The sequence below is a fragment of the Malaya genurostris genome, chromosome 2 (genome assembly GCF_030247185.1).
Source record: "Malaya genurostris strain Urasoe2022 chromosome 2, Malgen_1.1, whole genome shotgun sequence".
In the NCBI taxonomy this organism is placed as follows: domain Eukaryota; kingdom Metazoa; phylum Arthropoda; class Insecta; order Diptera; family Culicidae; genus Malaya; species Malaya genurostris.
In genome coordinates, this window is record NC_080571.1 from 337,054,473 (window position 1) to 337,072,840 (window position 18,368).

General features: G+C 39.5%; 1 protein-coding gene across 5 annotated transcripts in view; it reads right to left on the reverse strand.

Annotated features, from left to right (window-relative positions):
• The window catches only part of LOC131431705 (protein sickie-like), a 477,836-nt gene that overhangs the window by 364,408 nt on the left and 95,060 nt on the right, over window positions 1–18,368 (reverse strand). The window contains exon 1 of one of the 5 annotated variants that reach the window (XM_058597569.1): window positions 16,755–17,098. The exons of the other annotated variants lie outside the window; for them this stretch is intronic. Coding sequence (XP_058453552.1) covers window positions 16,755–16,823 — 69 coding nt within the window. The 5' untranslated portion in view covers window positions 16,824–17,098. Of the gene's footprint in view, window positions 1–16,754; window positions 17,099–18,368 lie in introns of those variants that run through there. 5 annotated transcript variants of the gene reach the window in all.

The following is an 18,368-nucleotide window of genomic DNA, read 5'->3' on the forward strand; positions in this document are numbered from 1 at the left end:
CACGAATATTTGGATATGAGAAAGCTTTGTGCAAAATGGGTGCCGCGTGAGCTCACAATCGATCAAAAACAACAACGAATTGATGATTCTCAGCAGTGTTTGGAGCTGTTATATCGAAATAAAACCGATTTTTTTCGTCGATATATAACAATGGACGAAACATGGCTCCATCACTTCACTCCGGAGTCCAATCGACAGTCACTGAGTGGACTGCACGCGATGAACCGAACCCAAAGCGTGGAAAGACTCAACAATCGGCCGGTAAGGTTATGGCGTCTGTATTTTGGGATTCGCATGGTATAATTTTCATCGACTACCTTGAAAAGGGAAAAACCATCAACAGTGACTATAATATAGCGTTATTAGAGCGTTTGAAGGACGAAATTTAAAAAAAACGGCCTCATTTGAAGAAGAAAAAAGTTTTGTTTCATCAAGACAATGCACCGTGTCACAAGTCGATGAAAACCATGCTGAAATTGAACGAATTGGGCTTCGAATTGCTCCTTCATCCACCGTATTCTCCAGATTTGGCCCCCAGTGACTTTTTCTTGTTCTCAAAACTCAAGAGAATGCTCGCTGGTAAAAAATTTAGAAGCAATGAAGTAATCGCTGAAACTGAGGCCTATTTTGAAGCAAAGGACAAATCGTACTACAAAAATGGTATCGAAAAGTTGGAAGATCGCTATAATCGCTGTATCGCCTCTGATGGCAATTATGTTGAATAATAAAAACGAATTTTGGCAAAAAAATGTGTGTTTCTATTAAACGATACGAACTTTTCAGCCGAACTGTTACAACACCTTTCTCAGTCTGCTTTGGGGTCCCTCAAGTCACTTACTTAGAACCATTTATATTTTTACTCTACCTCAACGATCTAAACTTTTCATTAAGATGCCACTAGTTATCTTTCGCGTGCGATTTCGAATTATATTATCTAGTGAAAAAACTGAAGATACTAGATTTTTGCAGTCTCAGCTGGATTGTCGTTTACTGGCAAACAATCATTCTCTTTTTTTCCATAAATATTATTATTTCATAGACAATATACATAAGTTTTTCTTCGCCGTGGCATCCACAATACATAGTACTTTAAACCTAATACATTTCGAATATCATATTAGTATGTTGGTATTCATTAGTTAATCTAAACATTGTTTTTATCAAACGAGTAGCTATTATAAATTACATTAAATGAAATACATTTATTTTGTACATGATATTATAACTATTTCAGGTTTGTTTGGATCAGCACATCACTTTTATTCAATATCATATAGTTGGCTATTGGTTGAACACATGGAAGAGAAAACAGTCTAACATAGAATAAAATTTCAATTAGAACTCTAATGGACTTAACGAAATGATAAAGAAGTTTCATGTAAGGAACGTCACGACAAGCAAGAATGTCGCGAACTGGGACATTGGATAGTCTACCTTGGGTACGCAAGGAATTTATTAGTTGAGATCTGACATCACGATACTCCACGCATGTCCAAACGACATGATCAATATCGCCATAACCTTCGCCACAAGCTCAATGATTAGTCTCGGGAAGTCCAATTCGAAGGAGATGTGCATCTAACGTGTAGTGATTGGACATGAGTCTGGACATCACACGAATGAAATCCCTGCTCACATCCAGTCCCTTGAACCATGCCTTTGTCGATATTTTAGGAATAATTGAGTGCATCCACCGACCCAGATCATCTTTATCCCAAGAAGCTTGCCAGCTGGCAAGTATTATTCGGCGAGACGCGCTATAGAATTCGTTGAAAGCAATCGGTCTCTCATAAATTTCACCCTGAATAGCCCCACGTGTGGCTAAAATATCGGCTCTTTCATTACCTGGAATGGAGCAATGAGCCTAATCATTCTCTTAAACGCGAAATTTTTCCTGTTTCATGGAAGAAATCTTTCGTTTTCCCTGTATATAAGAAAGGTAACAAAACTATTATTTCAAAATATCGATGAATTGCTGCCTCATGTACTGCATCGAAACCATTTGAAATAATAATACTGGACTTTATCACTCATCAATTCTTCAGCTATATATCTGATACACAACAAATCTTGTGCCGTACACATTCGATCTATGCAAGCGCATCATTAAGTCGATGCCATTTACACTGATTTCTCTGTTGTTTGTAACAAAAGTAATCACCAGATTGTAGTTGTCAAATTCGAAAGGCTTGGGTTCAGTGGTTTCTTTCTCAAGTGGCTTGAATCATATCTAACAGATAGAAATATGACTGTGAAAATGGGTGACAACGTTACTTCACCATTCATTATTAGTTCCGGAGTTTCACAAGGAAGCCATCAGGGACCGTTCAAATTCTTATTATACTTCAACGACTTAAATTTTTCGTTGGAATGTATAAAGCTATCATTTGCCGATGATTTCAAATTGTTCTATCTAATCAAGGATTCTGAAGATCTCGCTTTCTTACAAACTCAGTTAGATGTTAACATAATAGTACTAAACGCCTCAAAATGTTCCGTCATCTCTTTCTCTCGCAAACGAAACACGATCACGTATGAGTACTCTATTTTTTCTAAGAACGGGTTTCTTCAATCAAAGATTTACGAGTGTTATTAGATTCTAAACTCAATTTCAAAGATCATATTGAGTACACTATATCTAAAGCTTCTAAGATGCTAGGACTTATGTTCTGCATTTCAAAAGTCTCCAACAACAAATATTGCCTGAAATCGCTTTATTGTGCTTTAGTCCGCTCTAAAGACTGTCCCAGAAAGTTTGGACGCAATGAACAGCGAAATATACATCAAGGAATGTTTACAAAAACGACTTCTACCCATGATTCGAAGCCACAAGGATCCTGTTGTCTTCTGGCCAGATCTTGCTTCTTGCCACTACTCGAAATCAACGGTAGAATGGTATACTACCAAAAATGTCACTTTCGTCCCAAAAGACATGAATCTACCAAATTTCCCACAACTTCGACCAATTGAGGAATTTTGGGCTTAACGAAGGCACATCTTAGGAAACATGTCTCGGCTGCCGAAACCATTCAACAGTTCGAAAAGGATTGGAAAAAAGTGTCAAAACTTGTCGCCAAGAAGTCGAATTACGGAATTTAATGAGGAACGTTCGCAAGAAGGTGCGCCAGCTAGTCTACAATGGCTAAGTATCAAATGTTGAGAATAATATTCTGTTGTTGTAGTCTAATATTATCAGTATATCGAATAAAATTTGAATATTTAACACTTGTGAATTATCTACAGCGAAATCAAAGTGCGTCCATACTTTCTGGGACAGTCTTTAAGGTGAAATGTAGCGGAATGCGAAAATCGCGTTTTTGATCAATTAGTCAAAAACTAGACCGATTTTAGAAAAACCAAAAACGCTTAAGTTTTCGAAATTAAATTTATCATAACTAAGTATTCTTGGAATTTTGAAGTTTTGCTTTGCCGAGCCGTAATTGGTTTTTGAAATGCATAAACGGTTACTGTTCCGTTCCACGGGGATGATTTTAGAACTGAAAAGTAATGTTTGTAGCAGAATTTCACAAAGAATCTGAAAATGCAACTCAAAATTATAAAATATTAGCTAAAACAACCGGAATTTGAAAAAGTTTACATAAACTTTTCCGCTTTTTTTTATTGCTTGCGAGCTGCTGTTTCGTATTGAGGTGGTGTGAGAAATGCACGGTGGGCACGGTGTCGACAAATTTGGCAAAAAACTGATATTTGGAAAGGGATATGCAGGTGCGAAGCAAAAACCAAAGTGTGACGAATAAGACGATTCACTCGAAGCTGTACAAGGAAGAATGCCTCAAAAACTACGTACTACCTTTCATTAAAGCCCACAAAGGTCCCGTGAAGTTTTGGCAAGATTTGGCCAGTTGCCACTACAGCCGGGAAGTCATCCAGTGGTACCGCCATAATAACGTAATTCGATAAGAATATAAATCCACCCAAATGCCCCAATCAATTTTGGACAACATTGAAGAAGCAGCTTAAAAAAATGAAAAAAAACGGCTCGGGACGCGAGTGAGATGACCAAAATGTGGAACAAATGTGTCAAGAAAGTTGACTCCGGATACTGTATTGATATTTTTTCCTTAAAGTACCGCGAATTATCTTTGTTTTGATGTTCTAACCTTATTCGTACGTTCAAGTAGCCTTCAGTACGGTGAGTCATTGATTTTGCATGGATAAAGAGGCAAATTCTATTCAAAACTATCGACTGATATCTATTTGTCGTACTTTCTTCAAACTATTGTTACTTGCAAACATTGATTTGTATAAAAATATGTTATAGAAGAATCTGTAGGCAACAAATAGACCACTCTTCAAAACTATACACCGGGAAAATGGATATTCTTTCAAAATTTGAAACTAAACCGAAGATAATAATAAAGAATAAAGGGACTCTTCATTTCTTGCCTTTCTCATATAGAGATGCTATGAAATCCCAGAGAAAACTGACTTATGAACTTGGAGACTTAGAGAGGTGAATGCCATTCACCATTCGAATCAGTTTGTCTGCGCATATATTAGCATTTGACCTTATGCAAAGCAGCCAAAATTTAGTGCAAAGCAATAGCCTCGGCGAACGACCACAGTTAAATTAAAGCCGGGTTTTTTCGATGTGATGCTAGTTGAAAACACGAAATGTGGATGACGAAACCTAAGTGAAGTTCGATTGCAAATCCTTGCTGTGTTACCATTTGGACCCTTTACCCCATACCAAAATGTACAGCAATGCGGGCAAGCGAATTTATCATAACACTTTTCGGTACGGTTATCATCTTAGTTTGCATAAGTGGTACATAGATGCAATAAATATAACAGTTAGAAAGCTTGTCTCAGCTATATTTTAAACGTTGATGACCTTCTCATTTGAGCCAAAATTTTTTCCATGGAGCATTTTTTAAGATCAGCAAAGAGCCAGTAGTCACTGGGGGCCAAATCTGGCGAGTATGGGGGGTGGGGAAACAGATCAAAGCCCAATTCGTTCAATTTCGCCATTGTTTTCATCGACTTGTGGCAGGGTGCATTTTGTTCCATCGAAAGCAATCGCGGCACCCACTTGGAAAAAAAAAACCTTTTTCATGCTCAATTTTTCATGAAGGATAGTAAATACACTTCCATATGATATCTGTGTCATCTCAGCAATCTCACGGAGCTTCACTTTACGATCTTTCATTATAATTTTTGTCACTTCACTCATATTTTCCGGTGTAACGGCTTCCACAGGTCTACCCGAGCGTTCCGCGTCATTTGTGTCGGTACGACCACGTTTAAACTCGGCGAACCACCGACAAATCGTTGCTTTTGATGGACAAGAGTCCGGATAACATTTTTCAATCCATTGTTTCGCTTGCACGGTGTTTTTACCCATTAAAAATCAATGTTTTATCAAAACACGAAACTCGGTTTTTTCCATTTTTTAAACAAACTACAAAACGACTTTACTCCAACCTCGATAACTCAGCTGTTTCAGGTCGGGTCGACTTAAAATTTTGACCCGTTTCAAGCAAAGGTTAGTACTCTACAGAAACGTGGTTACTGGTTTATTACGAGCGCCATCTCTGCTTTGGTCTCGGGACTTACTGATCCATGTGTTATTAGTTTAAAGAAAATTATTGTAAAGTGATTTAAGGATGTATATCAGTTCAGCACTATGAACAAAAAACACATTTACTGGAAACCGCGGAAACACTTGAGACTGGAAAGCAGGAAACAGGGCGGGCGGGATCACAAAACAGTGGGCGAGAGGAGAGCTACTGGGACGGGAAGTTATGAAGAAAAGTTGAGCAGATTACATTAGCGCTTCGAGCAACACAGAAGCTGAAGATATCGGATAAAAAGTTTAACAGAAAAAGATAAGTGAAAGTTTTAGGAGATTACCTGTAAAATAAAAAAGTTAGAAGGAAGTAGAGTAGCCGTTCCCGTTTTCGATCATTTTCAATGTTTCAATCCACTTCACGAAAAATATTTGTTGTCATTTTTGCCCTGAAGATGAAGGGATATTCCTTCGAAACGTCGGTTTTTAACGCAAAATAAATATTTTGTAAAGCAACATTTGACCAAAAAGCCATCTTTCAATAAAGTTAGAAGGAAGCGACAGATAAAATCAGGTATAAAAAATTAATATTAAAAAAAAACTCGGGAGCATTCTTAATATCGGCCTTGTCATCGGTGTCTAGGACAGCTGGGACCACAACATTACACCGTGCTAAAAGGGCACGTATCTTGGTTAGGAAGCTGGCAAGCTATTTGTGGCTGCGGTAAAATTTCGCAACCCTTCATCACAACTGCTTCTACGAGCAGCAAAATATATTTCATAGAATGTTTACAAAAACCAATTCTACTCATGATTCAAAGTCACAGTAATCCTACTGTCTTCTGGCTAGATTTTACACGAAATCAATGGTAGAATGACATACAACTGAAGATGCATTAGCTCAACCAGTACAAATTTTAAATACGATTTTCACATTCCTAGGAATATTTTTGGGTTTCATGCACAGAATATTTCTGGTCTTGTTTTGTCTAGGAGTACAAAAAGGCTGCCAATAACCACATTTATTTAATTGATCTCACTAAAAAATGCACCTAATAAAAATTTAGCTACAAAACTGCGAAGAACACGAACATGAAAATAAAAAATGAAAATAATTATAGACTGACTTCGGTTCTTGCGAAACGATTTCCATTGCTCTACGTCGGAAACAATTATTTAAATTATTATTCTAAATTATTGTGTAAGGATGCATTGTTCTATCTAAGGAAGAAGCCATAAAAACGCAATTTTTAAATTGCAACTAATGTTCAGATGACTTCAAATTCCTAAGTCCAATGATAAAATTAGAATAAGCAGAATTATACATTGATTCCTGCTAACTTTGCAATTGTTTTTTTTTTATAAACCGCTAGTGCCTAGAAACAAACAATTTGAACAGACTTCGCGACTGATTCTGCGTGGAGAACCATTTTTGCAGATAAAATTCTGCACAAGTAAATATTACACTCTGAACTAGTTTTACCCAGGGTTAAATTTTTCCCATGTAATTAAAAGTTACACGTAAAAGCAAGTGTTGCAATTTTCACAAGTACACTCCAACCAACATGATGTAGATTATAGAATAGTATATTCCTAAAATATAATGACACAATTAGCGATGAAAACTAAAAAGTCGGGTGAGTAATGTCCGAGACATAACCGGATGGACGTAGATACGAATAAAAATGGTTAGCTGAAACTCAAACTGTGTCCTTATAAAGCACGATATCAACAGGTCAAAAGTTGATCATATATAAAACATATATAACAGTTCGGCTGAAAAGTTCGTATCGTTTAATAGAAACACACATTTTTTTTTGCCAAAATTCGTTTTTATTATTCAAAAAAATTGCGATACAGCGATTATAGCGATCTTCCAACTTTTCGATACCATTTTTGTAGTACGTTTTGTCCTTTGCCTCAAAATAGGCCTCAGTTTCAGCGATTACCTCTTCATTGCTTCTAAATTTTTTACCAGCGAGCATTCTCTCTTGAGGTCTGAGAACAGGAAAAAGTCACTGGGGGCCAAATCTGGAGAATACGGTGGATGAGGGAGCAATTCGAAGCCCAATTCGTTCAATTTCAGCATGGTTTTCATCGACTTGTGACACGGTGCATTGTCTTGATGAAACAAATTTTTTTTCTTCTTCAAATGAGGCCGTTTTTTTTAAATTCCGTCCTTCAAACGCTCTAATAACGCTATATAATAGTCACTGTCAACGCAGAAAACCGCCGAGATGGGCACACTGCTCAAGTGAAGGTGACACAAAGCGGCATTTAGCAACGCACCGACTTGTCATCATATGACAAATGTCAATCGACAGCAGTGAGAAACGTCATCGGCAAAACCACGTTTTATCACATAGAATTTCTTTTTTATTCGGACGTTCAAGTGATCGGTCGCTAAAATTATAAAGTTAAAGTGAATTAAAATTGTACTTATCGTATACTTACCTGTATTAACTACCTGGAAGAAAAATGTTAGAATAGCTGAAAAATTAAAAGAAATTATTGAATTATTGAAAATTTTTGTAAAATAGTTTACAGTTAATTAATCCGCTAGGACGCGCAGAAAATATTACTGCGAGTAGGAAACCGTAATTGTAAGTTGATAAAGATTTATGAGTTCATTATGTTAATTGGAATTAATTTCAGTTGAAGCTCTATTAAACGAGATTGCTATCAAAACGGTGTTTCTGTTTGCGTCCGACTACTTCGACAGTCACTGTTGATGGTATTTCCGTTTTCAAGGTAGTCGATGAAAATTATACCATGCGAATCCCAAAATACAGACGCCATAACCTTACCGGCCGATTGTTGAGTCTTTCCACGCTTTGGTTTGGTTCATCGCGTGCAGTCCACTCAGCTGACTGTCGATTGGACTCCGGAGTGAAGTGATGGAGCCATGTTTCGTCCATTGTTATATATCGACGAAAAAAATCGGTTTTATTTCGATATAACAGCTCCAAACACTGCTCAGAATCATCAATTCGTTGTTGTTTTTGATCAATTGTGAGCTCACGCGGCACCCATTTTGCACAAAGCTTTCTCATATCCAAATATTCGTGAATAATATGTCCAACACGTTCCTTTTATATCTTTTGGGTGTCAGCTATCTCGATCAACTTCACTTTACGGTCATTGAAAATCATTTTGTGGATTTTTTTCACGTTTTCATCTGTAACAGCCTCTTTTGGACGTCCACTGCGTTCATCGTCTTCGGTGCTCATATGACCAGTACGAAATTTTGCAAACCACTTACGAATTGTTGCTTCGCCCGGTGCAGAGTCTGGGTAACACTCATCAAGCCATTTTTTGGTATCGGCGGCACTTTTTTTTCATCAAAAAGTAGTGTTTCATCAACACACGAAATTCCTTTTTTTCCATTTTTTTTTTCACAATAACAAAAGTAGCTTCACTCAAAATGCAATATCTCACAAACTAATAATCAGAGAGCTGTCAAATTCATATACGTATCTTTTGAAGGTTGGTACTAACTGAAAATGGTATGGATTTAATTTTAGTGGCGCCCTCTCATAGAAACGATACGAACTTTTCAGCCGACCTGTTAATAATAATAAGATCAATATCAATTATGATAACACACAACGAAAGTATAGGAAATATTAGAAATAGTTCCTTACAAGAACGCATGCGCTATCCAATATAATAAACATTTCGACTAGAAACGATTTACAAGGTAGTGGAAATATTCGTTGATTCGAAATTACAACCTTACTAGTATAAAGATGTGTTCGACATCAATACTTTCATTTTCGCATTGCGTGTGAGCGTTGCCCACTGTATTTGATAACTCTTGGAGTGTACACTCGGTAAACACGTGCGAAATTTGATTCGAAATGCATTATGATTTCTAATTGGATTCCAAATACAACGAAACCAATGATTACAGGCGGAACTAAGAGATGCATCTGGAACCGACAATGAATTCCGACTCAAATTCCGGTGAATCCAAACACAGAGCTTCCATGAAGCTCGGACGACTTCCCCTGCTGCACACTGAAAACGCAAATCGCCGTTAAACATGGTAACCTCCCAAAGTTTCTTTGCGCAATTTTATTGCTGTTGAATCTTTTGAATGATTGAAAAGTGAAGTTGCGTGAGATAGCTGACATCGTAAGGATATCAAAAGAACGTGTTGGCTTTATATTGCATGAGCATTTGAGAAAGCTCTGTTCAAAGTGAATGCCGCGTTTGTTCACCAAAAAACGAGAACGTGTTGATGATTCTGAGCAGTGTTTGGCCATGTTTAATCGTAACAAACTGGATTTTTTGCGTCGAAATATGACAATGGATGAGACATGGATCCACCACTGGTGAACCTCGACAGCAACTAGTGAACCTCGTCCAAAGCACAGCAAACGGCTGGAAAGGTTATAGCCTCGGTGTTCTAGGATGTACGTGCTGTAATATTTATCGATTATTTCGAGAAAGAAAATACCATTGACAGTGAATATTATATAGTGTTTTTGGAGCGTTTGAAGGCGTTTGATTTGCAAAGAAAAGATAGTATATGGCAAAGAAAAAAACATTTTTTTCCTCAAGACAACGTGTCACAAGTCTATCAAAACAATGGCAAAACTACATGAACTGAACTTCGAATTGCTCCCACATCCAGCGCATTCGCCAGATTTATCTCCCAGCGACTACTGGGACCTGAAAAAAATGCCCACCGGTAAGTTTAGTTTAGTTTTCTTTATTAAAGAGACTTTAAGCCGGTGGCTGGTTCGTTTCTGCCACCGGTAAGAAATATCGGACGAATGAAGGGGTTATCGCTAAAACAGAGGCCTATTTGGAGGCAAATGATAAAGACTGTTTCAGAAAGTATGGACGCACTTTGATTTCGCTGTAAATGATTCACAAGTGTTAGATATTCAAATTTTATTCGATATACTGATAATATTAGACTACAACAACAGAATATTATTCTCAACATTTGCTACTTAGCCATTTAGACTATCTGGCGCACCTTCTTGCGAACGTTCCTCATTGAATTCCGTACAGACTTCTTGGCGACAAGTTTTGACACTTTTTTCCAATCTTTTTCGAACTGTTGAATGGTTTCGGCTGCCGAGACTAAGATGTGCCTTCATTAATGCCCAAAATTCCTCAATTGGTCGAAGTTGTGGACAATTTGACATTTTTGGGAGTATACCATTCTACCGTTGATTTCGAGTAGTGGCAAGAAGCAAGATCTGGCCAGAAGACAACAGGATCCTTGTGGGTTCGAATCATGGGTAGAAGTCGTTTTTGTAAACATTCCTTGATGTATATTTCGCTGTTCATTGAATCAGTGGTGGAGAAGGGTTTCGAAATCATACCGCAGCTACAAATTGCTTGCTAGACCATAGCTTTCTTACCAAATTTTTCGACTTCAATCGATGTCTCGGACTGGTTTAACACTTGCCCTTCTCGCACCGTATAATATTGTGTTCCCGGCAAGGATTTGTAATCAAGTTTCACGTAGGTTTCGTCGTCCATGATTATACAGTTCAAATTTCCAGCAAGAATCGTATTGTACAGCTTTCGAACCCTCGGCCTGATCGATGCTTCTTGTTTCGGACTACGTTTAGGTTGTTTCTGCTTCTTATTGGTTCGAAGATTCAAACGTTCATTAGCACGAAATACATTTGACTTCGAAGTGCCCACTTTTTTGCCACATCCCGAACTGAAATCTCCTTCTTTTACTCGAACGCCTTCAGTATACGTTTATTCGACTGAGTGTAAACAGGACCTTCTTTTCGACCCGTTTTCGGTTTATCCTCAAAGGTGTTATCCTCACCGAACTTCCTGATTGCATTTCGGACGGCTTTTTCAATTACTCCTTCTATTTTTGCTATCTCTCTCAGTGACAGTCCGCGTTCTCTTTGGCCACATCAGGGTTCCAGGCTGCTCGGCCATCCATGGAAGTTGACCATCAATGTCAACTTCCCTCTCTGAGCAGCCTAGATAGCCGTGTAGTGTCGGTAGCGGTTTCCCAACTGGCTAAGAATAACGCTACGGTCCACCTGTACCGGTGGTATAAGTCCACCAAACAGGTAAGCCGTGTGGCATCCGGCGGAATTATTTTTTACCAAGAATTGAGCCACTGGTTTCCTGTTCCATGTCGTAAAAGGCCACAAAAATAGGAACTCCTAAGTCAAGGTGTATTTCCGTGCCGATGGCTGAATGGCTGCAGGAGGTTAAACATTGCAGTCGTGAACGGAATATCTTGGGTTTTTCCCTTACTGGATACACGCAATGCTTAGCAATCGACTTCTTTGTTCATCGCTTCGGCAAGCAGAGATTAGAAAGCTGAGTGTCTGTGGGTGTCCTCAAGGTGGTGTACTATCCCCACTTTTATGGAACCTAGTCGCTGATGGTTTGTTAAGGAAACTTAATAACCTTGGATTTCCGACTTATGGTTTTGCCGACGATTATCATATATTGATGACCGGTATAAGTATTAACACTCTCTTTGATTTAATGCAACAAGCCCTGCGGTCTGTTGAACAATGGTGTTGTCCGGTTGGATTGTCTGTAAATCCGGGCAAAACATCAACGGTGCTTTTCACTCATCGTAGGATAATTACAGGAGCTCGTCCGTTGCAGTTCTTTGGTTCAGGGGTCACTGTGGTCGATCAAGTTAAATACGTCGGGGTTATTCTTGACTCAAAACTGAATTGGTCTGCTCACATTGACTTCAGGATTAAGAGAGCTTGTATGGCTTTCGGCCAATGCAGACGAGCTTTTGGAAAATCATGGGGACTCAAACCCAGATATATTCATTGGATCTACACAACTATTGTTAGACCAATTTTAGCATATGGATGTCTTGTATGGTGGCAGAAAGGAGAAGTCGCGACAGTTCAGTCAAAGCTAAATCATCTCCAAAGGATGGTCCTAATGGCGATGACAGGAGCATTCACGACAACTCCTACTGCTGCTCTAGAGGCGCTACTGTGCATTAAACCACTACATGTGTTCCTAAAACAAGAAGCATTATCTTGTGCATACCGTCTTAGGGTTACAGGGCTTTGGAACAGTAACCCATTAGATTATGCTACCAGCCACACTCGCTTGTGGTCTCAAATGGTTACGTGGGATGAGTTTTTACTCGCTCCTAGTGACCTAACTCTCACATGCAGTTTTCCTTTTAAAACATTCAATGTGAGCTATCCTCTTCGTTAGGAATGGTTGTCTGGTTGTCTGGAACGACAACTTGATGAACACATAGTTTGTTTTACGGACGGTTCTCTGTTAAATGGTCGTGCTGGTGCTGGTGTCTACTGTCGTGAAGTGAGGCTGGAGCAGTCTCATTCACTTGGTGGATACTGTACTGTGTTCCAAGCGGAAATCTACGCAATTCTGTGTGGAGTACAATCGGCACTTCAGCAGAAGATCTGTGGTAAACGTATTTATTTTTGTTCCGACAGTCAGGCAGCCTTGAAAGCACTCAGTTCGAGTGACTCACGGTCGAATCTAGTGATCGCATGTCGAACTCAAATTGAAGACCTCAGCATTTCAAATGCTGTTTACTTCTTATGGGTACCCGGCCATTCTGGTATTACTGGAAATGAATGGGCTGATGAGTTGGCTAGAGCCGGTGCAACGAATGATTTCGTTGGTCCTGAACCAGCTTTACCACTTTCAACTAGTTGGATAAAGCACAAGATTCGTTCTTGGGCTGCATCCAAACATGCAAGCTACTGGCGTAGCTTGCAAACTTGCGCTCAGACAAAAGCATTTCTACCAGATTTAAATCTGAAAATGTCAAAGTGTCTACTGCATTTCTCCAAGTATCATTGCAGTATTCTGGTCAGAGCTCTGACTGGACATTGCAAACTCAATTATCACATGGCTACTATTCAATGTGCCGAGTATTATTCGTGTGATTTGTGTGACTGCGATTATGGTACTTCATATCATCTGATATGTAACTGTCCCGCATTGACGCAGCTACGTATCCGGGTTTTTGGTTCTCCATACATGGTTGAGTCTGTGTATGCGGAGCTAAAATTGAAGGATATTCTCTCGTTTCTCACCCAATGTGGTAGGGAGCTATAGTCAGAGGGGTTCATCGTTCTTCCTGGAGTGAATGAATCCCTTCTGTATTCACCTTAAATAGGGTTTAGCAGATTGTTTGGCATCCTTTGGGGGGTACCGAATTTACTTCTGCTTGTACATACTGCGAATCGTTCTGCATTCTTCCGGGAGTGTATCGGAGAATGGTGTCGCTTTTGTAAAATCTCCTAATCCTCACGGGGGTTGGAGATTTTATTAACAGCAGACTGTTCGGGACCTCGTAGAGGTTCAGAATTTCCTTCTGCTTCCACTAAATGTGATCCTCAGCAGATTGTTCAGCATCCCTTAGGGGTGCAGAATTTACTTCTGCTTTTATGTGTTTTTGTGTCGTCAATTTTTCCCATCCTCCTAGTCCAACCCTTACCATTTCCTTTCAATCCTTCCCTCTTATATATCGGGAAAATGATGCTAAAAACAAATTGATGGCAAGGCAAAAATCTCCAAATATCAAGGGGAACGTGCCATTTGAGCCAGTTTGTTCTGATTCCTGATTCCTGATTGCATTTCGCACGGCTTTTTCAATTACTCCTTCTATTTTTGCTATCTCTCTCAGTGACAGTCCGCGTTCTGTGCACCATTTGTACACCATTTTTCGACGTTGTTCTGCTGAAAGTCCACGCATTTCGAAACAAACTAATGAAAACGAATTAACAGCTGCACAAGTGGTTAGAGAAGAGTGTAAACAACAGGACGCAGTCATAAAAATTGACAGATTCTGAACCATTGCGAAATGGCAGCGGTTTTTGGTTGCGTCCATATTTTCTGGGACAGTCTTTAAATCGTTCTTCAAAAGTGATACGTTGATGAATAAAGGTAATTTTTAGCCAACAAATCGTGTTTTCTTTGTTAGGACCGGAAATTTTCAGCCCATGTACTTTTCAGTCCAAAGCGGCTCGCCTTCGAAGCGCCATTCGGTCGATTGTTGTGCGGTTTCGACGTCATATTCATAGATCCACACCTCATTACCAGTTATGATGCATTCGATGAATGTGGGGTCACTATCTGCGTTGGAAATCATCTCTTTGGCCACATCAACACAACGCTGTTTTTAAATGAAATTCAGCTTTTTTGGCACCAGCCGAGAAGCGACGCGTTTCAAACCCAAAACATCAGTTAAAATGTGTTCGGCTGATCCATAAGAGATGCCCAACAACACAGCGATCTTTCTAATCGGTACAGGACGATTTTTCAACACGATTTGCTTCGCCGATTCAATGTTTTCTTCAGTAACAGATGTTGTTGGGCAGCCAGGGATCTCATCATGATCCAAGCTTGTACGATCACCTTTGAAGCGTTTATAGCACTCATATACCTGTGTTTTTCCTAGACACGATTCACCAAAGGCCCTTTCTAACATTTTCAACGTTTCGGAACACTTAAAACTAAATTTGATGCACGCACGTTGTTCTAAATTTTCATCCATTATAAAAATCGCCACACGAAAATTTTTCAACTTCTTTGTATAGACGCCAAACAAAAACTAATCGTACGATATGCGTCAAAATTTGACAGAATGTGTATAAAAGTGTTGCCAACGTTGAGAGAATAAAAGTTTCTTTTTTGATCATAAGGTATGTTAGTCAGGAAGCTGGCAAGCTATTTGTGGCTGTGGTAAGATTTCGCACCCCCCCATGAGCAGCAAAATATATTTCATAGAATGTTTACAATAACCAATTCTACTCATGATTCAAAGTCACAGGATTTTCACAATTCTGGGAATATTGTGGTTTTGTTTTGTCTGGAAGTACTCAAAGCCTGCCAATAGCGGCATTTATTTAATCGATATCACTGAAAATTTCACCTGCTAAAAATATTCAGCTACAAAACTGCGAAGAATACGAACATGAAAACAAGGAATGAAAATAATTGTAGACTGACTTCGGTTCTTGCGGAACGGTTTCCATTGCTCTACGTCGGAAAAATTTCTAACCCACTTAAGACTTGTTATAGAATAACGCAGCACTTCTCAAGTTTAATGGAGAACCTACACTTCACCTAATAAAACAAACTCAACACGAAGGCCCGAAGTGTCATCCTTCCCTTTCATTACCAGGGAATTCCCGTATCACGAAAGTGGAAAAAATCGACTAACAAGTACCAAGACTACGCCTCGATTCCCGTTCTCATTCTTAGCGTCACCTAGCAAAGCAGATGACACTTTTCGCTAGGGCTTCTCGTCACCAACCGTCCGTTACTAACCGGCTCCAGCAACGACTACTTAGATCTAGTGGTGAATCGGCACGAAACGTACGACACGGGTTTCTTCTCATGAGTCTCGTGAGCGCGCCAACTCTCATCAACAAGACATCATTAGCCGAGGAAGTCGCCTTCTTGGATGCACCACCACGGGAAATCGCTCCCCATTTTTAAAAGAAGATTATTTTTTTATCTACTCAACATATTCACACATTTTCGCCGGCACCTCTCTCCTCAACCGTCCCATCCCCGCGTCCGTTCGTATCTTTGCTTCACAGGAGAGAATTGTCTCTACTTAGTGTCAGTCCCCGGTATCCGAAGGGATACCGAAGCCGGAGGCACACTTCATTATAAATGATGGAGCGTGAAGTTAGATTTTAATCAGCTCAACGCTGGTATGACACTGAACTGTTTCCGAGGGGGTGGGGGGGGGGGAGTGAAGCTTGCTAGGAAGCCCCAACGAGAACGGTTTTTTTTTTCTTCTCCAACGGCAGAACGTTAACCGAAAACAACCGGCGCGATCTTTGCTGTTGCGATTATTAAAAAGCGCTTTTCCTTTTCATTACGGCTGTTTTGCTTCCATCAGGCGTCCTTCTTGCGAGACGCCGATGACTGCTGCTGGAGGTATTAAGGAGTGAGTGTGTGTGTGTTTGAGTGAATGGCGAAGGAAAGCGTCGCTGATGGGATGCGATTAAATGGAACAAATAGATGTGAGATCTCACACATTCGGTGGAAGCTAAAGTATCAAACCACATACACTTTTGATGAGAAATGGACCAGGAAAATGAAAATAAAAACATATAGTCTTGACACTTCTCGCGACGAATGAAATGACTATTTATACAGCCATTCACCGGAAATTGTGGGAAATTCTCGCATGAATTATGGATGGCCGCGTTAGGCGTTAGTTAGTTCTTATGTTAACGATTTTTTTTCGGCTTACCTGAGATAGATTTTTCACCACGGAAATATCGTCGTTCGATCCTTGACCACTGACGCACCGACCCAACATTTTTGCTGGTTGTTATTTTTATTTGATTCTTTTTTTTTTGCTTTACACCATGAATCACACCTGAGCCGTGATTCGCCCACACTATCCAGCAGTGAAAACTCGCTAATGAATCTCGTAAATCAATTTCATTACGAAATTGAGTTGAGCTCAACAGTTTTCCTCGGGCACGTTTTTCTTCGACATAAATATTTTGGTGACTTTTACTTGAACTTAGCTTCGGTGAATGAATAAATCAGAGATTTTCTAGACACGTTTTTTTTTCTTAAATGGCTCCACACTTTCACAGTAATTTTTTCCTATATCATTTTGATTACTCGACTGCGGCAGGTGAACAACGCTAGACATAAAATGAACACGTTTCGATGACTGGATGGGAGGCGGGTGGTTGGGAAATTTTCCGCTGATGGCTTTCGCGTGACAATTCACAGTTTTGTTGGATGGTTATTTGTCTGACGGGGAAAAATTGATGCAGTCTAGTGGTCTATAGTTTTTGCCCTCGGTACTTCAGAACTGGCGGAGTGTCAACCGCGTGCACCGCAAAGAGCTACTATCGAATAGTGCGGAAACGAGAATGAAAAATTACAACAACCGATTTTGGTTGGAAGCCGAAACATGCATCATTCTGCTGCAGATATGTTTCGAAAAATTGGCGCGGTTTCCGAATTAATTTCGGTCGTGACTGCATTTAACGGACGTGTAATTATGTTACCCTAAATAATAGCTTTTAGTTGGTCTTTCGACAGGGTAGTGGTTGAACAGATTTGTATCAAATTATGTTGGGAATTATTTGACTATTATTAAGTGAAAATGATATTTGGTGCACGAATACGTTGTTTTTGTCGTGTCAACAGCCAAAATAACCCAGTCCAATCCACGGAGGTCACTATATTTCAGTGGTTCAAAACCAAAAAAATATCGAAACCAGACAAGCTTATGGACGAGTTACGCGTCAAATCGAAGAAAAATTGTACGCAACATCAACTCAGATTTTGGGATTTCAATTCGCACGGTATTATGTGGAGTTCTGTTTACAATGATAACAGATCATCTTTGATACAAAACATTTGTGACAATTTTAGCATGACGGTATCAAATATGGGTAGCATGACACGGATTCCCAGACCTCCGGCACGTCCAAGTGCATTAGATCTATCTCTTTGCTCAACATCAATTCGACAAGATTGCACCTGGAAAGTATTTCCTGATTTATACGGTAGCGATCATTTACCAATCATCATCTCAATTAGCAGTAACGAAGGCATTGCTACTTCAGTTAGTATTCCATATGATTTGACAAACAATATCGACTGGATTAAATACCAGAGTAGTATCTCCAGTATTTTGAATTCAATGGAAGAGCTCCCTCCACTTGAAGAATATGATTTCCTCGTTTGTTCGATTCTGGAGGTCGCAGAACAAGCCCAAACCAAACGAAATCATGGTCCATCGTCTAACAGAAGGCCTCCAAACCTTGCTCAGATGCTAAACACGCGAAACAAAATGCTTTCAAGACGTTTTTAAAACGAGAAGGAGGAACTCCTCCGA